A 23411-nucleotide genomic window follows, 5' to 3' on the forward strand; every position below is an offset into this window, starting at 1 on the left:
GGTGTGATTAACAGGCCTCTCAAAAGTTTTGAGTCAAAACTAGGCAGTACTACCTAAAAACCTAGCAGATGCTCAACTAGGATTTTTCGTGCCTTATTTACTATACGAACTAGGGTGGTATTTAATGTTGATGATAGTATGGGATAGATGGTGAAATGTATGAAAAGCCTAGAATCTTCGAAGTTCACTTTGTGATGAGAGTTTCTGCTGCAATGGAGTTCGCGAGGGGAATTAGATCGAAGTATTGCTTTGCCTGCAACTGACCTTCAAGTGCATAGTTGGTCAGCGATCCTCGGTGGGCAGTTTTGACACCTTTAAGTGAGCTGAAATCACCTTCCACGGTATGGGTACCGGGTGGAATCGAAGCCAGCCCCAGCGCAAACGAAACTAAACGTGAATACTCACCAGAACCGTTCACAATACGCCATGCTTCGACTACACCTTTGGTGTAAGACCTGTCGACATAAGCCTTGAAGTCCGGGTTGAGCTCGTACGTTTCACGCAACTTACGGACCTGCTTCCAAATGCAGCTGATCACCCCACTTTCGTATTGGACTCTCAGTCTTTTCTTGTAAGGCAAAATCAGCTGACCAAACTTGGTCACATCTTTCATTGCAACAAGGTCCTTAGGAAGCGTCAAAAGAGTAGCTGACACAGCCCCTTTCACCTCAATCCTGATCTGATTAACACCAGTAATAAACCCGCCAATCGCACTTGAAAGTCCATTTACTAGCCGTCGTCGCTCGATATCGTCAATCTTCTCGTCATACAATGGAAGTGAGAAAAATGAGGCGGTTCGGATGTGAGCGGAAATCTTCTCAAAACAGAGCGAAGGCTCATCGCCTTCTAGTTGCTCCTCGAACTTCATTTGAAAGTACCTTACAAGATTCTCCAACGCTTCGTACTGGTCCTTCATCGTGACGGTCCTGTACTGCATTGATCTAAAGCATTGCTTGACTTTGTCCACCAGCTCCTCAATTGCGAAAAGAATCAGCCACCACGAGAAAGTTGGTGCTTTTACATCTTTAATATCGTGTAACTGCATGATTTCCTCGTAGATATCGCTGACGTGGCTCTGACTGCGGTAATTTGGCTTGTTTAAGCTTCAGCGGACGAGGCTTGAGTAGTGGAGTACGAGCTTTCCCTTTCTTCTTCTGTGGAGCCATAGCGGAAATCGTGAAATGAGAGAAGAAGGGAACAATGAACAGGCGCTGGGCGGTTGTGAAACCACTTAAATGAGAGAATTATAGAACAATGACAACACCCAGAGCTGTTTAAAGAGCTTTGGGGCTTCACGCAGGCGGTGGTTAGCTTTTACACTTGTGGTTTGTATGGAACTTTCCGGTTTCAACTAGGCGGCTGTCAAAACTTCGTTTAGGTAGTCAGTATTTTCTCGCAACACAAAGCCTAGTTTTAAGAGGCCTGGTGATTAAGGAACGGGTGGCATCTGATAGCTAATATTATTTAATTATAAAGCTCTGTCAATGAGGTATTGTCTTTGGATGATTTAAGGCGGTGCACGGCGTGTATCCTACGAGGTGGGCGGGAAATTTGAATCTGCGCTCTTTAAAAAGATACGGCGAGAACGGCATCGACTTTGCTGGAGCCTTCTCCGGCCACCCGTCGCGATTAAACATTGGACGTTCCGTTTGAAGAGCGTCGGCGTAAAGCCTTCCTACATTCATGAGTAAGCGGCTTGAAGTGGCGATCTTCAGCATACAGCACCATCTCGATAGAGGAGTCTAGCACGACCACGAATGCCCTTGGGTCCTTCTTGCGACCGAGGAAGTTTCGAGCTGATCCGAGTGAATCAAGTGTACATATACATGCATACTGACCACGAGTGCCCGGCGAACACCACAATTGGACGCTCAAAAGGTAAACAGAGCACTGGTTGTCCAGTAGCAAGACAATCTTTGTTGTATTCGCTGTCGGTAGCAGCCTGTATTAACTACAATAAATTAGTGGCGAGAGCGGATTGGAAGTACATTATAGGGCGTGAATAAGGAACGCCTGGTATATACTGAATATTGGCGGTATTTTCGGGAAAGAGGACATTAACTATCATAGATTCGGGTATCTACTTAGTTAAGTTGATGATGTTACTAATCTGAGACCTATACTTACTGTAATGGTGTCGGCCCCCAAGTCGCTCCACGCATCGTCACACCGCCTGACAGCGTCCGATGTTTCGATCAAAAAAGGATCTTCTTCGCAGCTACCGCCTCCTCCCCACACTCTTGGAGAACGCGCCTCCTCAAACATGCAATTACACCCTGATCCATTCGTTGAATTGTAGCTGGCGTATTCGTGGGTAGAAATAAAAGCTCAACGTGCTCCAGTGTGATCTCAGGGGCAATATGAACGGGTGCATTGTCAAGTAGAAGGATCATTCTTCGTCCCACGCGTTTTATCTCTCCTTCCAAGTCCTTTAGCCAGTCCTAAAAGACGTGTACCGCATCCACCATTTGCCAGGTTTTGAGGGATGTCTACAGATACGATTTCCCCATGGTCGCAATGATGACTGAGTCTATATTACCGCATAAAGTTCTTGAGGTGATCGCGACGGGTGTCGTCCAGCGGAACACTGCCACATCTTTACCGCGCACAAATGCTCTTCACTATGGCTCAGAATTACTTACGTGGGAATATGACAGAATATTGTTCAATTTCTCAAATTCGTAGCAAATTCGTATCTTAGATTGGTATATCGTTAGATTCAAGGTAGTTTTTGGCTTTGATCTGCACTTAGCGAATATGGTAGTCTATCGGAACGAATGCTCCAATAATTACGCTGACTCGTACTAACTTCACAAATACAACTCCGTATCTTGCTTTTATAGGTGACAATATCACAACTGTGTATCATCGTCGCTACAGTCTTCTTCAACTCCCATAAAAATGGAGCATGAGAGACTAGTCCGCCGACGGTATGCCGTACGAAGCCTTGCCTGTCGATTGGCTTGATAGCGCTTCCGCTTTCTTGTTTGCTTCTCGAGTGTACTTGCTCCAATTTCGCGCAAACGAGTGTCGTACTTGGTGTTGTCATCTCCGTCATCGTTCCGAAGAGGCCTCAATCGAATATTGACATTTGTAAGAGCGACACAAGCCCGAAAGTATAGGTCGTAAGAGGTCTCGTCAATCTTCCACTTGTCGGAACAAATTCCCCACAGAGACTTCAATCTACCGAAGAAATTCTCAACAATGACACGGTCATGCGCGAGCTCGTCGTTAAAGCTGGCGTCCTCGAGCGAGAGCGGCTGCAGACGCCCGCTTTTAATGGGGTGAATTGCTCGGTACTCACGCGCCATACCCTGGTAGCCCTTATCGACTAACACCGCCCATTCTTTCGGATGCTTGTCTTGTATTCTCCCTTCGTCTCGCACATTGGCATCACTAGAGTGTTTGTGAAGAGCTCGCGAATGAAATGCTGCGTTCCTGCGAAAAATCTCAGCGTCATGCGTGCTCCCACCGGTGTGCTCCGTGCAATTAATCGCGACACCGTTCGGCAGCACCGACACCTCCACTTTGTAGCCATACAAGTGGTGTTTGCCACTGTAATAGCGTAAGCTCTCGCTCATGCTACCACTGGGTTTGTTAGCATGCTGAAAGGTAACGTCCGTAGCATATCGAGCATACGGGAAGTACTTCAACGCATGCCCCGATCGTACAATCTTCCCCAGTGTCCACTGGTTATTCGCATTCTCTACGTACATTTCGTAGAGAATAGGAGACAGTATATCCATAAACTTGCGGATCATTTTCTGAAAGGTGGATGGCGGGATTCTGAAAACTCGAGCAACGGTGTCCCATTTTTTAAGATGTTTGAGCAAACTCAGCGTCATAAAGAAAGCGTCGCGCGCAGCGTAGCGGCATTTTTTACGGTGGCCCACGTTCCATTTCCCCTGCAAATGAGGGTACACAGCTGCCCAAACATGGTCGAACTCCTCTGGCGCAAAGTTGGTGAGCTTGAGCACCCCATCGGGCCCTTCAGCTTGTAAGCAGAAGTCAAAGACGGACGGCAAAGTCCCCACGCCGGAGTTGTCCCCTTCGTCATTGTCGTCTCTGCGGCTGTGTACGACGATTTGAGCGACCTTTGCCTTGCGACGTTCCTCCCGCTCAAATAACTCGGCAGTGGAGGCACGAAAGTCGGCCTCGTTGAGCGTCTCAGCGGAGCGGTCTTAGCGGTCTTGGGTGCGTACCATAGTGACCTAATATTGTAGATAGAAAATTCGGAAATGACCGAGGAACTGCATTTTACGTCTTGCATTATCTCAGCAAACAGATAGGGCGAATAATGGCTACTATCTCTTCGCATGCAACTATGATATATATAGCGATCAATCCATCAGATGGTTTCTATCCACATGTGTAACTCCATTCCCAGAATTGTACTACAGCGTTCCAGAATTCTAGAATGGTACTGTTACACATGCTCTGTATGTACGAATGAGCTCTATTGTGCATGTCCATGTAAAATTGAAGCGCGCGCGATTGAGTATTGCGCGCACTGTACTGTGTACCAGTGTGCGTGGTCACATGAATCCAGAACTCGGTTGCGTGGCTCCAAGTTGGAGGTTGGAGAGTGTGCTTCCCCTCGCCGGGGCCCTCAGCGGTCCTCGGTAACCGTACATGTATATGTATCTGCAGACCGTACTTGCAACAGCGATATTTGTGATTCAGAAGAGCTACAAGACCTTTACGGTTCGTATGCAGGTCGGGTCTGGATTTAGATCGAAGACAATTGCCAAAATATTTTAAAAATAGTTATGTATTTCAAAGTATTGACGCCATCGGGCGAGGGCGAGCCTCACTCCGTCCATTCACGCTCTGCCAACGCCCGCCGATCAGGCGGGTCTGTTGGAGCGAGCGCTGTATCCAGAAGCTCTTGCTTTATTTTATATGTCCGTCTACCGCGCCTGGTCGAGTCGTGTAAGGTGGAAAGGGGTGGGAAAGCTGCCTAAATCTCAGACGAGAGCCAACGCGCGAGTGACATACGGGAACACTGTTTGTCAAAGGGGGTCATTCCGCCTATCCCACTCCCTCCCCCGACCCGTATATGACCTGAAAAACCTTGTCGTCAGAGAACACAAAAATGCAATACTTAGATAAATACATCGATGGGAGCTGAGCAAATTAATAATTCTTTTATTTGCAATATTCCGGCCCATACTCGAGCGTTCAGAAACATTAAAATCTCAGGCATGGCCGGAGCCATTCGCTTGCGAAGATAAGACAGCACCAGCTTAGCGAGAGAGAAGAAGCGCTCCCACCCGTTAGACGCTGGCAGGATCTACGCGGCGTCGACGTAGTGTGCGCGCTTCACGATCTTGCGCTTCTTGAACCCGCTTGCACAATAGAATACTCCTCGGCGGCTCTTGAAGATGACCGTTCGAGATCAGGCGACCTAAATTCAGCGCAGACTAAATTTTCCGTGACGTTTAGCGCTGCCCCAAGCTGTAACTTGTTGCCGCTGTTGTAAATTAATAATTAAAGTAAGAAATTAGGATTAGTTTTTTTTGCATATTATTTTTTGGGCTCCCTGCTTATCGCCCGAAGCACTTCCATAACCCCATTTTAAGGTCTAAAGAATCCATTCTATAGTGTATTGTTTACATTGAATTTGCATTGTTTTTACTAACGGCTTATTAACCAGAAGAGGCAAACGCTTTAAAGTTTGACCACTTGAACTGCAGTGTATGTCCTCTTAGGCACGAGTATGTCCACCGAATATTGGTTATAAGAGGCCTAACGAGGTACGAAGTGATGCATTCATTTACATATGGGTACGCACGAATTCGTTCAAAGAGAGTAAACCGCCACACGTGATATAATAAATGAAAAAGGAGATAACAGGTTAACCAAATTATAGAAGACTGAAAAAAACAGTGTTTTTCCAGCGCAAGTTTGTCCAACTGTCTCACATTAACTATAGAGTTTTTCTGTAGGTCGAGTGCCGTCCCTAAGAAACTCTGGATTAAAATTTAAGGAATTCTTAGGAAGTGGAAATATCCCAATTGATCTCCATCCATACCAAAACCATCGGTACTGAAAGGGTTTATGATTTTTAATGACTCTTACTCTTAATATGCTAGGATTTCAAAAATTTGGAAATATCCTTGGTACACGGACATTTACAAACTTGGGCAAGCTACCTACCCATAAACAAGAAAACTTACTTCGATCATTTTGCTGGGATCAGGTTGCCCGTCATCCGCCTGACTTTGGTCACCATCATATTACGAACTTTTGTTTGCGGTATTTTGTGCTTAGTCACACTTGTAGCACGTAATCTGCTAAAACCTTTTTTGTGATTACAGTTTGCAGCATTAGCGTGACTAAACAGATGACATCGCAAATTGTTTTTTCTATTAATAGCTGGCCTTGTCGGTCTGTATGTCTGTATGTCTTGTCTGTCATTCGAATGAGGGTCGTGGATGTCTACAATCTTTCGTTGAGCTTTTCAAGTCAATCTATCGTGCATCAGTCTTTACAGCGTCGGTTGTGCAGCTGTGTAGTATACCGTTGTTTCTGCTATACGTATCATTTTCTTGCGACGGTATACTGTACCTGCATAGCAGACAAAGTAAAATGTGCGATTTGTTCATTTTTAGCAACATTTAAGAGATTAGCATAACAATGTTCAAGGTCCGTGTGTTGGCTAAAACCAGTGATTTTCGGGAGAGTGGGGGGTACTTTTGCTTTTAAAAGTTTTGTAAATACACGTTGGTGCCTTGCTTACTCTCTCTATGGAAAATTACACTGTTTTATTGTGCTACCGGAACATCTTTTTGTGTCAAGGGAGAAATTGCTAAAAGACACACACACACACCAGGCTGGCCTTTTGGAGAAAAAAACGAAACCCTGAATGTTGGCCTTAAAAATAATTGAATACAGCAGACTGCATGGATGAGAACCATGTGGGGTGGCTTACTAGGTAGGCCAGGAAGCCGTAATCGAAGCTAGAATATCTTGGATAAATCCCGCTACATACAGAATACATGTATGTTTTCCTTGAACATAAGGTTAGACCTCTACGGGCTCTTCTGAAAAATCCTTTAAAACAGCCCAGTACGTCGAGCAAACACAGCAGAAGCAGAAATATATAAGATTGTTGATCGTCGGGTCCCGGTCATGCAATCTACTGAGACTTCTTGACTGAAGACCATTTCGAAAACTACTCACTTCTCAACTTGAGACCTCCACGCGCTTCTCAAAATGAAGGTCCTGATCGTTTTTGCTGCTGTCGCCACGCTGCTGATGCCCGTGTAAGTACTGGTCGATACCTGGGCGTTCATGCCGTCTTTACTAACCTCTGCAGCAGCCACGGTGTTTTAAGACAGTGTGCTGGGATTGGCTTTGACAACAAATATGAGGGCTCTGGCTTCTTGACTGCCGATTTCACCCAGAAGTCCTGCGCCTCGTCCGGCGGCTTAATCAATCCTAACAGGAAGGGCAACCTGAAGTGCTGCAACGTCCCCGATGCCCGCCTAGGCGACTTTAACGGCTTTTGCAACGGGCAAAACCCTGGAAACAAATTCCATTACTTTCGACCTTCTGCCCAGTCGTGCTAGACGGAATCATGCGAAAGACACACATACCAGTAGATGCCTCCTAGCTCTTGGTGCTTGGATGAAGTCCTGCTCTGCAATAAAGTTGGTTTTTATGCAAATTTAATATCCCCGCTTAAAAAACGACCCCTTATTTTGCTGCCGAGTGGGTATCTTTCATCTCATTAAAGGAACAGTGTGGCACAGTGTGTCCACTCTAAAAGTACCTTTTAGCGAGAAAAAAAACTGTGCACAAGAGGGTGCTTCTTGTTGCAAAATATGGTAGACCCTTCTCCTGAGCAGGAATACCAATAGGGTAGACACCAAATGTGCGATGGTACTTCGTGACACGAGGGCGCGTTGGCTAGACGGCCTGAAGGGCTTCGATTGACTACAAACTGGGTAAATATTAGCTAAATGCAAGAGTGTTTGTCTTGTTTGGTTAGTGATGTTTTCTCGAAGAGACTATTACTGCCGACGGCCGGAGACCATGTTTTTGTTTCCTGTGTTTCTGTTAGGAATGGACGAACTTTGCCAGCATGTGCAAAAGTTGCAATAGCCCCTCTGAAAAACATGGTGGTAAGATACATTAGTTTTACCTGCTTCAAAATTTGTATTGGAGTTTAAATTCAATCTAGAATAAGACGTTTGTGATGCCGAAAAAACATACATGATGTTATGCATATACGAGACAGCTGGTAGTGTTGTCGGCAAAAGTTAGACTTTACACTTGGCCAGCTAAAGAGCCCATATTTGATAATTATCCTAGTAGTGCATCGGGCAGCTTAATTCGCCCTTGTGTAGACCACCTTACATGTTAACAGTCGGGTTTTACAAGTTTTAAGTGCAAGTCCCTTATTGTGACGGGGTCACACAGCACCTTGCGCTAGAGGAAGTTATCTTCCGAGATTATACAAACTCTCAGTGAACGGCAGTTCACAGGTCCCCTCTTTAATTAAAAGAGAGCGAAGTGACCTAATTAAGGTAGAATGTAAGCTGAGTATATTTATAGGTAGATAAAGTTTGGGGACTAATACAAACTATAAGTCACCTATAGAAATGCAATGTCGTTAACCAATGGTTGGCTTTGAACGACCTTGGTACTTTGTACCAAATATCCCGAAGTATGACATGTCATACTCCTGAAGTGTGAAGTGTCACACTTCATGTAACCAGGGTACACTTAGAGCTACGTACCCCGTTACATCCTCCCCCACTTAGGTTCGGTTTACCGACCAATCAGAATGAAGAGGTGTTCGTCACATACTCTCATTCTCAAAGTCGAAAACCATCGACTTGGCCGCGCGAGCGCGGCGGAGGCTCACTTCACAGTTAGAGCCTCGAGCAGCAGTCTCTGCGCTCTTCTTCTAGGTCTCCACTTCGACCGTTTACCATACCTCGTGGCACTGCAAAGAGCGGTGCGAAGACACGCTCCAAGGCTTCTGCCGGGAAGGCGCAAGCCAAGAGCACTAAGCCTCACGGCAAAGGCTCGGCCCTAAAGGAGGCTACTCAGGTGGCCTCCAAGGCGATCGGTTCCTCGAGTGACGCGGCAGTGGGTAAGCGAGCAAGCAAGCGCCGCAGCCCGTCGCCCTCGGCCTCTCCAGACAACTGCCCGAACCCTTGGTTCGTAGAACGTGAGTTTGACTCTGGCAGGGAGGACGAAGCCGAGTCCGAGAGCACGCACGATGCTCCTGCAGGATCTACGGGAGGGAACAGCCTGGTGCCCAGCGAGCACAAGGACGACAGCGTGTAGTCGCTCGCTAGTGATCAAGGTGATCACAGTCCCAGGACGTCTGGGCGCTTTGATAGTCCGGCCGTCAAGGCTAAGGGCACTCCCAAAGCCGGTGGCGATGAGGAAGAGAATCCTCGCAAACGTCTCTCGCTTGCCGAGGGTCTTGCGCGTACTAAGGCCTCTAAAGACGAAGGCGCCAAGCCCTCTAAGAAGCGTACAGCTTCTAAGTCTCCACTCCGCGAGGAGAAGGAGACTCGGTACTCCCATCGGGACCTCTTCGACTCCTCGGACGGAGAGGACGAGAAGGAGGAGGAAGAGGACGAGGAGGAGGAGGAAGAGGACGAGGAGGGTGCTATCGCTGAGCACCGGGAGATCACGAATGACCTCGACCAGTAGCAGGAGGACTTCCAACTGCGTGGGGGATCGGTGGTAGCACCCGTCAGCCAGGGAGCTGCCATCAACTCAAGAGGGTATTGGCCTCCCGAGGAGAGCGCTGGGGCTGACCTCTTCTTAGAGCTTCTCGTCTTTCCTCGTGGCCTTGTGGGCGGCCACACTTCTAGGGGCATCTACGAAACCCGCGCTATCGACAAGAATGGCGGGACCGGCACGCTGAAAGGGTGGACCGCGGACGGCGGGAAGACGCTGCGATCGCGCAGCGTCTGGATCGGTTGCTTCAGCGTGTGGAGTATCTGGAGCGGGAGAATCAAGAGCTGCGCCATCGCGTGCGACGTCAGGACGAGCCTCGGGATGATCGCCGAAGTCCGTACGCGGGGAACCATCCGCGTCACTGGGGATAGACGAAGGGTGATAGCGGCGGAGGCGACCAACGTAGAAGGTAGGGTGGGGGCGTAGTGTTGTAGGTAGTCGAAGTGTATACGCGTCACCTAATACCTTCAATATCTTGAACGCTCCAATATATCGCGGCGCCAGCTTGTTGACGCCCCAATTCGTCACAGAGGTGGGTGTAATGCCGTCGGTGGATAGCAAAAGACGATCGCCCACTGTGAACGTCGCGAGATTCTTGCGACCACGCTTGTCTGCGTTCTCCTTCTGGCGATCCACCGCCATAGCGATGGCATCGCGCACATAGCGGATTACAGACTCGCGTCGTTGGACGAATGCAAGAGCGGCCGCGGCATCACGCGGTAGCGATTCAGGGTTCGGATCGACGTTTGCGGGCGGAGGCTCGGGTGAAGCGGTCGAGCCTGTCGCGGTATGGTACTCAACTGCGCGGCGATGCTGACGCGGGTTAATCAGCGTCCTGGACGTCCAAGTGGTCAGTGAAGATGGTGTTGCCTTCGTGGCAGCACGCGTGCGCACACCTGGCGCAGCGGCCGCGGCTCCACGCCGGGTGGTGACAGCATTCAAAATCGCGGAGGTGATGTCGTGAGCTTGCTCACGACTATCGTCAGCGGGAAGCGCTGATGGGGCAACATCGGAGGCGTCTGTCTCGTTCGGTGGGGGTACTGGCGCGGGCGTGACCGCGTCCGATTCGACTGGGGACCGACGATACATGCCAAGGAGGACAGGGACGCGGGGATGGCGTCCGTAGTTCACGTAGAATGGAGTGAGACCCGTCGATGCGTAAGCCGCATTGTTGATCGAAACCATGGGAAGGAACGAGCTCCAGGACGTGTATGACGTGGCGAAGCTCCGCAACACGTCCTCAACGACCCTGTTCGCACGCTCCGTCTGGCCGTCCGTTTCCGGATGCGACGCGGTGGAAATCTTCTACCGCGTCCCGACAAGCCGGAAGATCTCTGACCAGAAAGCTGAGGTGAAGCGGGGATCGCGATCAGAACCAATCGATGTTGGCAAGCCGTGATGGCGATAAACAAGATCCAGAAACGTCGCCGCAGACTGCTTGGCGGTGACCGTAGCGGCGACTGGAGCAAGATAGACCATCTTGCTGAATCGATCGACGAAGACGAGTATGCCAGTGCGACCTTGGGCGTCGCGGGGAAGGCCGAAAACGAAATCCATGCTGACAGAGGACCACGGCTCCGACGCCACCGGGAGGGGTCGAAGCGGTGCTTGCTTCAACGGGGAAGGCTTCACGCGCTGGCACGCTTCGCATGAGCGAACCCATTTACGCACCCATTTGTACATGTGCGGCCAGTAGTAATCGCGCGATAGGGACGCGAAGGTTTTTTCGCGTCCAAGATGGCCACCACTGGGAGAATCGTGAAACTCGTATATCAATCGGGCGATAAGATCGTCGTCCAGCGGGACGACGATGCGTGGTGAGTCTTCGTTGTCCACCCTGTAAGTCAGCAAACCTTCGTGTAAGCGGAAGCGGCTCACGCGGGCTCGGGTCCGCGGGGACAGTCGGTGCCGCGCTGGCCCCGACGGATTCTGTAGGAACGAGATCAGCTCGGAGCACGCCGCGTCTGACGCGTACGCAGCCAAGATCGCGTCGCGCAACGAACTGGTCGCTGCGACTTCCGTCGCAGTGACATCTTCAGCAGAACACACGGCGCAGTCGTCGTCGTCTTCGTCCCCAATCGCGTAGCAACCAAGCTGAGCGTAATCTGGCCGACGCGAGAGAGCATCGGCAAGAATGTTCGTCTTGCCCAGCTTGTAGTGAACAACAAAGTTGTATTCGGAGAAAAGGGAGGACCAGCGCGCCGCGCGCTGGGACAAATGCAGACTCTTCGTTGCGGCTCGCAACGACGCGTGGTCGGTGTACACGACGAAGGTCAGTTCGCCCAAGAGGTAAACTCGGAACTTGAGTAGCGCATGGCCAGTAGCTCCTTGTCGTGTACGGGGTAATTCCGTTCCGCTGGTTTCAGCTGGCGCGACTGGTAGTTTACCACTCGTTCGCGCCCTGCTGCGTCGAATTGCATCAAGGAGCAACCAATGGCAAAGTCGCTGGCGTCGCATACCACGTGAAATGGCTTGGAGTAGTCAGGCAGCATCAAAACGGGCGCGGTAGATAAGCTCGTTTTTACCGCGTCAAAGGCAGCTTGATGTTCCGGACGCCATGTCCAAGTGGCGTCGGTCTTGAGTAGTTGCGACAGTGGACGAACTGTCGCCGCGAAGTTCTTCGAGTAGTGATGGAGATACGTCGCGAGGCCGAGCCACTGTCGGAGCTGTTTCGCGTCTTGAGGAGATGGCCAGGCGCAGATGGCTGCCACTTTCTCGGGGTCAGCACGGACACCGTCCCTGCTGACGTAGCTCCCGAGGACTGGAATCTCGGGGGCGCAGAAGATGCATTTCTTCAGGTTGGCGTAGAGCTTGTTTTCACGCATCACTCCGAACACCGTTCGTAGGTGTTGGAGATGAGCTTCGATGTCAGTCATGCCGGCGTCGGCATGACTATGAATGAAGATGTCCTCAAAGTAACTGGGCGTAAAGTCGCGATATGGACGCAGCAAGCTGGACACTATGCGGTTAAAGGTGGCGGGGGTGTTCTTGAGGACCTGCGGCATGACTTGCAATTCCCACAGCATTCCACTGGGCGTGCTGACGGCGGTCAGCGGCACGTCGTCTTCGCGCATCAAGATCTGATAGAAGCCGTCCACCAGATCAATCGCGCTATACGTGGTGCTGCCCGACATGGAGTCAAGAATCATGTCTTTTCGTGGGATCGGCGTTTGTGCCGCGATGGTGGCGTCGTTAAGCTCGTTGAAGGCGTGGACGATCCTCCCCCCCCCTCCGGTCGCTTTCTTCACACAGAACGTAGGACTGGAGTGGGGTGACAAGCTCTCGCGAACGTGGCCGGCTTGCCGGCGACTTTCGAAAAAGGCATCGATCGCCTCGACTTGGTCGCAGGGAAGCGGCCACTGTCTGGTGACACAGTACTTGGCGCCAGGCACGAGATCGATCTCGTGTCGGACTCCGCGATTCGGCGAAAGGGCCGCCGGAACCTTGTCGGGGAAGATGTCGATGAATTCACGGACGAGAGGGGCCACAGGGTTACTGGAAGCTTCGGGGGCCGGTAACAATTGTGCAGCGTAGCGCGCTTCACGGGCTGTTTTCGGTTCGGCGCCCGTGGGGCGCGTCTGGGAGTCCGGCGCTGAGGCATCGGTGTCCATGTGAACAGTCGCGATGGACGCGGCGTCGCTAGCTACGAGCAAGCACACTTGTTCGACGTCGCCGTGCTTTAAGGCCCCGGAGGAAATGTTTCCAAGAGAGACCGGGGAGCTTTGTGATTGCCGCAGCGTCGCACGGTGGACGTGCGACCTCAACCTCACGGCGACGCGGAAGATCGTTCGAGGCGTGTCCAGCAAGGACTGTGATAGTCTCGAACTCGCTCAGGACGGAGTCCTGCGACGGGGCACGGGGTCGGCGGGGGTTACGGCGACTACGACGACGAACAGGACGGAGTACATCTGGCGATGAGAGCTCACGCTCGATCATGGCGAGATCGGTTGGGCGCCGGGGTATGTCATCAGCGCCGGGACACGAATCATGTAGAACGATTGCATCCACAACATCAGGGAGCTCCCGCTCAACCATGCGCGGGGGCTCAGGATCGACCGCGCGTGGGAGGCCACGCTCTACCATATTCACAGGTACAGGGAGCTCCATCTCGACTGCGCGCGGAACCCCTGTTCAACCGCGGGCAGGAGCTCACGCGCAACCGCTTCACGAGGTGGGAGCCACAACTCACCAAGATGTGGGAGACTCAGCTCGACCACATCGGAAACGCCCTGAGGCTCCGTCTCAGGACCGGCACAAGTTGCTGGAGCACTGGCTGCGTATGAAGGACCATCGCTCTCTTCAAGTGCAAGGGTGGTCATGGAGTCGGAGTCCACGACAGCAACGTGTGGCCAGAGGTTGGGCGTACCGCTCAGGTACGCCAGTACGGCGTTGACATCGATATCGCGTGGCCGAACGGCTCGGGTCAACCAGTCGATGTGAGGCTGGTGACGCACTAACCACGGAATGCCGAAGACGCAGTCGAATGAACCGCTCAACTCGATCACCAGGAAGTCGTCCGAGCTGGAGAACCCGTCGAATGCAAACGCGAAGGCGACCGAGCGCCGGGGCATCCGACGCGGCTTGCTGTCATCGAATATGACGACCATGTGGCCTGGACCTTCGCTGATGCGCGTGGTTGGCGGCAACACCGATAAGCTGTCGGCGCGAACGAAGTTGTTCGTCGCGACGGAGTCCAGCAACGCACGGATCGGGCGCTGGGCGCCGTCAACGTGAAGACTGAGTATAATCAGTCTTGAGTCGCTGCCGGAAGTGGTGGCGAAAAGTCGTGCGTGAAGCACTGGAGGGCTAGAAGGAGGCTCTGCCACCAGAGATGCATCTCTCCTTCCATTCCCAGTAGGGCGCCCCGCACCTACTGGTTGTCGCCGTTTCTTGGAACGGCGACCTCGGACTCCACCGTGACGTTTGCCAGGACAGGTGCCGGCGCGCACCGCCGCGCGATGTCCGGGCTTGCGACAGCGGAATCATTTCATCGGACGTTGGCTGCGCGTCGGGGAGCGCGGTGGACGTGTCGTCGACCGAGAACGATCGAAGTGGCGGATGGCATCAATCTCCATCGGGTCTGATTCCGGTTCGGGGACCGGAGCCCGACTGAAATCGAAAGCTTGAGATGCCGCGACGCTGTAACCTTCGCGTGGGGCCACAGCGAAAGCTTCTTCCAGCTTAGATGGGGACTTCCGCGTTAAGTAGAAGCGTTGGTAACCGGTGTTCATGCCGGACACGAAGACATAGACTTGGGTCGCCATGTCAACCGGATGTGTCGTGATGCACGAGATGAGGTGACGTGCCCGCTGGATATACTCGAGCATGGACCCATCTGTCGGTTAAAAAAGGCCAGTTACGGTACCCCTCCTGACCAACTGCACGCACGCAATGTGCGTGCCCATCAGTGGCCACTAACGACCGGCTCAACTGGTTCGCTATCGGATTTGCGGTCAATGGACCAGGTGCCAAATGTGCTCTCGCGCAGAGTGGGCGGTGGGATAAAGCCCCAAGAACCCAGAGGGCTCTGGAACTAAATCCCCATAGCACGACTACCTACTTGCAGGATAAAATCCCGCAAGTTATAAGCTACCCCCTAAGCAGCCCCAGGAACCTCGGACTATCTGTGTATGTGTGTCTTGCTAGCTACTAATGCAAACTAACATGCATACACGCAGCGTATCTAGAGTAACATGACGTTCCGCGGCTTCCGTTTCTAAAATCGGGCAAAATGAAATTTAAACGGTGCATTTAAGTGCGATGTGTAGTCCACATATAATGTGTAAACCCCATAATGCTGATTTAAGCCAATTGAGGCCGCCTTCGCTGCGCTCGGCAGCCAGTAGAACGAGCGTATTTGCGTCCCCCTTTATTAACCGCCGCGAACGGAATGACGGACGCAGATCACACTCCACTAGAGGGGTAATACTAGCCGGCCGCCGTCGCTACGCGGCGGAGTGTCATGGTTTGTTAGAGATGAGGTGGCCGCAAATTTAGTGCTTCTTGGTATCGCGTGTTTTGTGAGCGTGGTTCACCCAGTATCGTGTATTTTAACCACTTGCCTTAGTTTCATTCGGCCCCGTATAATGTCGTGGCTTGGAACGTTTCCGTTACCCCGTACTACACGTTGGATGTTGCTTTCTTCAATGGCCCATGCGCTTTCGTGCTCTTTCCGGCTTCGTGGTTCCTGCTCACCTGTGACCCACGCTGCTCAGCGTTTATGCGCTCTCTCTTGTGGGTTCATGCTCTTTGGTACGGCCTTTTCGTAAATGCTAACTTTTCTCCATTCTCAAACGCTTACGTGGGTTGTACTGGCTTCGTGGTAGATACTATTTCGTGGCCGTTGGCCTTCCATCGCCGGTGCTCTAGCCGAAGTGTGCTATTCCGTGGCTTATTGTCTCCATGCAGTCGTGTTGTTCCGTGGACCGCGGTATCACGCTATCGTGCAATCACGGTGTGGTAATGCTGTCTATGGTATTGGGCTCACGCTGTGTATCTGCGTTGTCCGTGTTATCGTGTTCTACAATGGCATCGTGCTTCACAGTGTGCAGTCGTGGTCACTCCAAGCGCCCACCTCCCCGTTTATTTCGTGGCTGGTCCGCCGTCCGTGCAATCGAGTTCTAATGTAATACTGTCCTCCGTGGCTCGGTTAAGCTCAGGTTCAACACTGATATCGTTCTCCGCGGCTCTGTGATTTTCCGTGTATAGCTCCGCGACTGCATTCTCCCATGGCTTAGTGACACAGTCCATGCTATCGTGCTAACTTGTGGTGTCGCGGTTGGTCTGTCGTCCAAGCTTTCGTTATCTACAGTAGTATCGCGCTCACCAGTGAGCTCCTGTTCTACCCTGATATCGTGTTTCAATACTCGACAACCTCCCATTAATGGTCTTCCGCGGCTTCATGCTTGGTCGGTCGACTGTGCTCCGTGTTCAACCGTGGTGCTATGGGAGAATTACTGTCCGTGCACTCTTACAGTTACGTGATCTACAGTGGCTTCGAACGTGCGTGCTCTTCCGTATCCGTACGTTTCAGCATGCTGGGGTGTCTATGTATTTATTTCCCTTCCGTGGCCTGTACGCTCCCGTCATATTCTTGTTCTTTTGTCCTTTTCATGGCTGCGTGCTCTACCGTCTTTCACGCTACGCATAAAACTTCGTGGTTTGCATCGGCTAAGACTTCTATCATCGTCCATGGAGCTCCGTGCTTCGTGTTGCTCTTCTATCCCATCGTCTACATAGTGTGCGTCGGTGTTCTTTCGTGTTTCGTGTTCTTGCCGAGTCACGTGCCTCCGCGCTAACTTTAACACAAATGATTTTTTGTTTGATTTACGTAGGATTTTTTATTGGAAAGCTCACATAATATCTTAAGGTCGCACACTACGCGCGCAAATACAAAGGAAGATGATTCTTTCTCCCGGAGGCAGTGAGGGGTGAAGGGGTGTAAGCCACAATAGGCATATATTAAAGTTACACATTATTACTCATAGTAATATAGTTACTATGTATTATCAAACGCTGATATAATTATTATGTGTACTACTACTACAAATAACAGGAAGCAAAAATATTAAATGTCTTGATAATAGTACTACTCAAAACACTATTGTAAGCTTAATTATTAGAAAAGTACTACGAAGCCTAAAACATCATTCTAAATCCAACAAGTACTAAAGTTTCGATTGAGGCCGAAATCTAAGTCACCAAAGCCTACATATATTTTCTACAGCTCCTACGACAATATGGTACGTGTGTGCTCATCGGCACCTTTTATTAATGCTAACTAACGCGTACACAGGCAGCGCCCATTGTGTGGCCTTACAGACCGCAGGTGAAAATGAGAGCAAAATGAAATTTCAACGGTGCGGTTAAGTACGATGTGTAGTCCACATACAGTGTGTACAGAACACAATGCCGAATTTAGCTAATAGGGGTCGCCTTCGCTGCGCTCAACAGCTTTTTCAGCGAATCGAAGCCGCCTTCGCTGCGCTAGGCAGCCAGTAGAATGGCGCGTATTAGCATAAGTTTTATTAACCCTAGCCCGCGACAGACTGACGGACAGGCACCAGACTCCACTAGAGGGGTAAGACTAGCCGGCCGCCGCCGCTACGCGGCGGAGTGGCATTGTTTGTTAGAGATGAGGTTTCCGCAGCTTTACGTACTTCGTGTGTTGTGTGCTTTCAGTCGGATCTTGTACCTCAAGGTTTCCGCCATTCGTGCGATGAAGTGTCATGTACTTAAACACTTACCATTCCGTAGTCTCATGTGGCGGTTTACGGTATCATGGTTTCGTACGCTTCCGTTGCTCGGTAGTACGGGTTGGCCTCTATGTTCTTCCGTGGATCATGCCCTTTTCCGTTAAAGCGCTCTCTCGTTTGAGTTCATGCTCTTCAGACGTATGACCTGCTTTCGCGGCTGCTAACTATCCTCTATTCTCAAACGTTTACATGGGTCTCACTGGCTTTGTGGTACAAAGTATTTCGTGGCCATTGGCCTCCCATCGCCGGTACTCTAGCCGGAGGGTGCTATTCCGTGGTTAGTGCCTTCACGCGGTTATGTTGCTCCGTCGCTCGTGTATCGTGCGCTCCTGGTGAGGCTCCATCAACCGCCTTATCACGCTATCGTGCAATCGCGGTGTGATTTTGCTGTCTATAGTATTGTGCTCGCGTAGTGCACCTGCATCGCCCGTGCTATCGTGTTCTACAATGGGATCGTGCTCCACGGTATGAAATTGTGGCCACCCCAAGCACCCCCGTGAATTTTGTGGCTGGTCCGCCGTCCGTGCAATCGGGTTTCAATGTACTACTGTCCTCCGTGGCTCGGGAAGTTCAGCTTCCACACTGGTATCGTGCTCCGTGGATCGATGATCTCCCGTCTATAGCTCCTGTGCCTATGGCTTAGTGACACAGTCCATGCTATCGTGCGAACTTGTGGTGTCGCGGTTGGTCTTTCGTCAATGCGAGCGTTAGCTACCGTAGTATCGTGCTGTGAGACTCGGTGAGCTCCGGTTCTACCCTAATATCGTGCTCCAATGCTCGGTAACCTTCCGTTTAAGATCTACCGCGGCTTCATGTTTGGTCAGTCGACAGTGTTCCGTACTAAACCGTGGAAATATGGGAGAACTACTGTCCGTGCACTCTTACCGCTACGTGCTCTACCGTGGCCTCAAACGTGCATGCTCTTCCGTAGTCTGTCTTGTCAGCAGGCTGGGGTGTCTATATACTAGTTCCCTGCTTCATGTTCTTGTCCATCTATACTCTTCATGGCTGTGTGCTCTTTCATCTTTCACGCTACTTATAACACTTCGTAGTTTGCATCGGCTAAGACTTCTATCATCGTCCATGGAGCTCCGTGCTTCGTGTTGCTCTTCTATCCCATCGTGTACATAGTGTGGGTCGGTGTTCCTTCGTGTTTCGTGTTCTTGCTTAGTCACGCACCTCCGCGCTAACTTAATCACAAACGCTGTTTCCATTTTGTTTGATGCACGCAGCATATATTGTTGGAAAGTTTACACAATATCTTAAGGTCGTACACTACGCGCGCAAATACAAAGGAATATGATACTTTTTCTCGAGGGCAGTGTGGGGTGCAGGGGTGTAAGCCACAAAAGGCATATATTAAAGTTTTCACATTATTACTCATAGTCATACAATTGGTATGTATTATCAACCGCTGATATAATTATTATGTGTACTACTACTACACATAACATAAAGCAAAAATATGAAATGTCTTGATAATAGTACTACTCAAAACAGTATTGTAAGTTTAATTTTTAGAAAAGTACTACGAAGCCTAAAACATCATTCTTAACCAATAAGTACTAAAGTTTCGATTGAGGCCGAAATATAAGTCGCCAAAGCCTATAATTTTTTAACAGCACCTACGACGATCGAGTTCGTGTGTGCTCATCGGCGCCTTCTACTAATGCTAGCTAACGCGCACATAGGCAGCGCCCTTTATGTGGTCTTGCAAACCGCAGGCGGTCTCCTGTTAGGTACGATGTGTTGTCCACATACAGTGTGGACAAAACACAATGTTGATTTTAGCCAATGGGGGCCGCCTTTGCTGCGCTCGGCAGCTTTTTAGCGAATCGAGGCCGCCTTCGCTGCGCTCGGCAGCCAGTAGATTAGCGTGAGTTTTATTAGCCCTAGCCCGTTACGGACGTTACAGACTCAACACACCCAATACTAGTGGGCCACTATAGGGGTAAGCTAGTGGGCCACTAGAGGGGTAAGATAGGACGATTGGCTGTACCTTCTGCTTCACTAAATGGTAACTTCAGTAAATGGGGTGGTTGCGGCTACAGTACTGCTGTTAATGTTACACTCTGCAAAAACATATGGATTCTTCTGAAAGGCGATCTGTGAATAATCGTCTCCCTAGATTACCTCCAAATCCCTAAAATCAGATAAAGCTGGTTCACACATAGTATATATATGCAGATTTGCGCAAGGCCATCGTTTAGCTTTAATAATATTTACTATTTATAATAACGCAGGTTATTTTTTTATTCGAGTGCTATAACTGAGGGTTTGCTTCCAATGCTGCGAGGTACTTACTTGCTAGTCTGCTCGTATTATGCAAGTGCAGTGTAGTGTTACTGATCAGTAGCAATTTGTACAAATATAGTACCGTGATTCAGTGAACGTTGTGCAGTTGTGAATTGACTAGCCGAGCGTCGCCGCTACGCGGCGGGTAAAAATGAATGTCGTTCCTTGTGTTTGCCTCCGTTCCGCTCGCCATGGCCTCGCTTCAATACTCGTGCAGTAGGTTGGCAGATTGGGGCCCAAAAGGCCCGCAGGGTTGCAGAAGGTGCCGATTTGCAGCCTGTGGAAATATTTAAATAATTTTATCCAATGATTTGTCCGGAAAAGCGTTAACAGGCACGACAATTTAGTGTGACGGACAGACAGGTTGCTGCATTTGATAAGATGAAGTGCACGCTGACGTTTTTTTACTTGATGACGGCTGTAATTCAATGTTACCGGTATTCGTTAATAAGCACGACTTCTAACCAACGAAGTTTTGGTACGAGAAGTAGTCTTCATTGCGCGATTTCCCATCTCTCTCTCGAGCAGTTCACTCCGTTTTTGGAACAAGCATGCGACTCTCCTCTGCCTTGCTCTTAGCTTCCGCAGCCATTCTGGTCAACAATGGCAATACATTGCTCGCTGCTGGCAAGATGACCAACTCGAAAATACCCGATACTGCTATGCACTATTACACTGAAAGCGCAAGAGCTGAGGGGGCATCTCTCCGTGCACTTGAAGAGGTTGTCACCGACAAGGCTAAAGAGGAGAGAGGTTTCTTCGGCTCGAGCTCGAAGCTTCCGGCTGGCGTAAGCAAGGAGGCTGCCAAAGAAATGAACACGAAGTGGCTGAACGATTCCCAGCTGTATGACGACATCCTCGTGAACACCGAGAAGTACTATAACGCGCTTAGCGTCTGGAAGAAATTGGGATTATCAGAAGCTGAAGTCTTGAGTGCCATGAAGAAGCTTAAGAAAGATAAGAGCCTTATCTCATACATCAGAAACGGCTATAAAAACTTTCTTAAAAATGTAAAGGTGCGTTAGATTGAACTTGCTGACGACCATCAAGACAGGAGCGCAAGACACACATATCAAAGTTTGTAGTACTGTAGTAGTATTTCAAAACAAGATACCTCGTGCCAGTATTCCCTAGACTACTATTATTGTTCAGACGTGTTTCTTCTTCATGTCCTCATAGCAGTGGCGGTGGTCCGGATCCAGGGCGATGGCGCGGTCATAGAGTTCCACACTGGGTTTCTTCGCTTCCTCCCACCCACTCACCTTGGTAATTACACTAAGATGAAACTGCAGATCGGCAAGCATGACGACAACCCACTTGGCTTCCGATATCACCTCCAACAACTCGTTTAGCCATTGCACTTGGCTCTTCAGGAACCCACTTGCGTCCTCGGCAGACGACTCGACCAGCTCCACCATGGACGTCAGCAACCAGCGGTAATAGAACCAGGCACTCTGGTCGTCTGGCTCCGTGAATACCGCTTGCTGGACCAGTCCGATCTCATCAAATAACACGTCGGCAGATAACGGTTCTGGCAGGGTAATGCTATGGTGGTGTAGAGCCGAGTAGTTAGAGAAATTCTGCTCGATTTTCTGCGTGGTGAAGGCCAGCCGCTCGTGTTGACACATGGCGACGGTAGTTACAACTGTAGAAATTGCGTTCGTCTAGTTAAAAACAGAGTTTAGTAAAGTAAAACGTTAAAACAACTTGATTTTACCGAGATTCAGCAGCTTGTCGCACGTCGCCCAGTCCTCGGTCAATGATCCATTGGCGCTGAAACCACGCAGACTACGGCTTGGGTTGCAGTGCGTCCTGCAACGTTTTTATAGTGTTAATATCCGCGTTTAAACGTAAAGTACGCTGAAAATCGAATGTACCAGCGTTAGTCTGAGCTCCGTTTTGGCCATAGTCAACATTTCGGCCTCGGGGTTCTCGGCTTTTTGAGCTAGCGTGTCAATGGCTTGGCGGCGGTAGCTCGAGACCACGTGGAACTCGGGGTTGAGTAGCAATAGGTGGCTGGTCAGTGGCAGGACGCTCGGCTCGTAGAGCTGTTGGCGCTTCATGTCTAGGACTTTACCCGCCACCTCGTGGTACATGCGCACCTTGGAGAGCTCCTCCTGGTGCTGGGCATCCGTCTTGTGCTGCTCCTTCTCGCGCTCCACGCTCTTAATGCGTCCATGCATGGCTTCTTGATGTTTTGTCAAAATACGGGTTACTTGTTTTTTGGGTGAAGGCCTTTGGATATTATTGTCACTTTCGAAATGACAAAAAACGGGCCATGTTTCGAATACTCAAGATGATGTGACATCGAGGTCTTACAGAAAATGAGCTTTTAGCGGGTTCTACCAATTATTTGCGACCATCTTTAGCACTAAGAGCAGAAAGAGCTCTTGCACCGCGCAATGAACTTGGACCCAAAGCTTGCGCCTGTCAGCATGCTACGCGATAGGCGCAAGTTCTAAGTCCAATGGCAAGAAGCGAGCAACGTTCATACAAATCTTAGATTTGAAATCTACGTGTGAGTCTTGGTCAAGATATATTTGTCGCCAATGTTACCTTCTCCACCAATCACAACTCTTGAAAGCTAAAATCATCTTGAAAAACAGCAAAAATGACTTCTATCAACGCTCGGCGTGTACATCGCATATTTATTGTTGTAACTGTCCACTTCTCGTAGTAGTGCGGCAACAGTGGACGAGTCTGCGTTGCCACGTATACTATGTATTAGAGTATGGATCGGTTCCACTAGCTAACGGGTCCACCAAATGAGAAAAGGAAAAGTGATTAAATTTGTTTAGCTAGCTTTCGTTCTCTCTCTCTGCAACTAAACTTGGGCACTGTCCGTTAACTTGCAAAGGCCCGCTACTCCCTGCTTCTCAATCCTTCTTGGTCTCACGATGTGGGGGTTTCAACTTGACCTTCAACCTCCTTGGTCGTCTGGTCTCAATGTGCATCCTAACACGCCTCCCTCGAAGAGCAAGCTCCGCATACCTCTGATGCACTTCTTGCGTGTCACTTCCTTACTGTGCATTATCATTACCCATGGGTTGCAGTAGTTTCTGCAGTCGTTGCTTGTCCAAAGGCTTCGTGAACATGTCGTTTGCAGGATTCACGCTCCCGTCCACCTTGTGCAGCTCGATCACAATCTTAGAC

The 23411-nt window shown here is 50.1% G+C and overlaps 3 protein-coding genes across 3 annotated transcripts; 2 read left to right on the plus strand and 1 right to left on the minus strand.

Moving 5' to 3' along the window:
- Positions 1–7218: 7218 nt before the first annotated feature.
- On the plus strand, positions 7219–7574 carry PITG_04202 (uncharacterized protein; the record flags this gene model as incomplete). Its single annotated transcript, XM_002905836.1, has 2 exons — positions 7219–7268; positions 7340–7574. 2 exons carry the CDS (start codon positions 7219–7221, stop codon positions 7572–7574), a joined length of 285 nt encoding a protein of 94 aa, XP_002905882.1.
- A 13235-nt stretch (positions 7575–20809) lies between these two features.
- Positions 20810–21283, plus strand: PITG_04203 (secreted RxLR effector peptide protein, putative; the record flags this gene model as incomplete). Its single annotated transcript, XM_002905837.2, has 1 exon — positions 20810–21283. The coding sequence occupies one exon, from the start codon at positions 20810–20812 to the stop codon at positions 21281–21283; it is 474 nt and encodes a 157-aa protein (XP_002905883.1).
- Positions 21284–21336: 53 nt separating this feature from the next.
- On the minus strand, positions 21337–22441 carry PITG_04204 (geranylgeranyl transferase type-2 subunit alpha, putative; the record flags this gene model as incomplete). Its single annotated transcript, XM_002905838.1, has 2 exons — positions 21337–21922; positions 22136–22441. 2 exons carry the CDS (start codon positions 22439–22441, stop codon positions 21407–21409), a joined length of 822 nt encoding a protein of 273 aa, XP_002905884.1.
- Positions 22442–23411: the final 970 nt, after the last annotated feature.

Source organism: Phytophthora infestans, genomic scaffold, assembly GCF_000142945.1.
Source record: "Phytophthora infestans T30-4 supercont1.5 genomic scaffold, whole genome shotgun sequence".
NCBI lineage: Eukaryota > Oomycota > Peronosporomycetes > Peronosporales > Peronosporaceae > Phytophthora > Phytophthora infestans.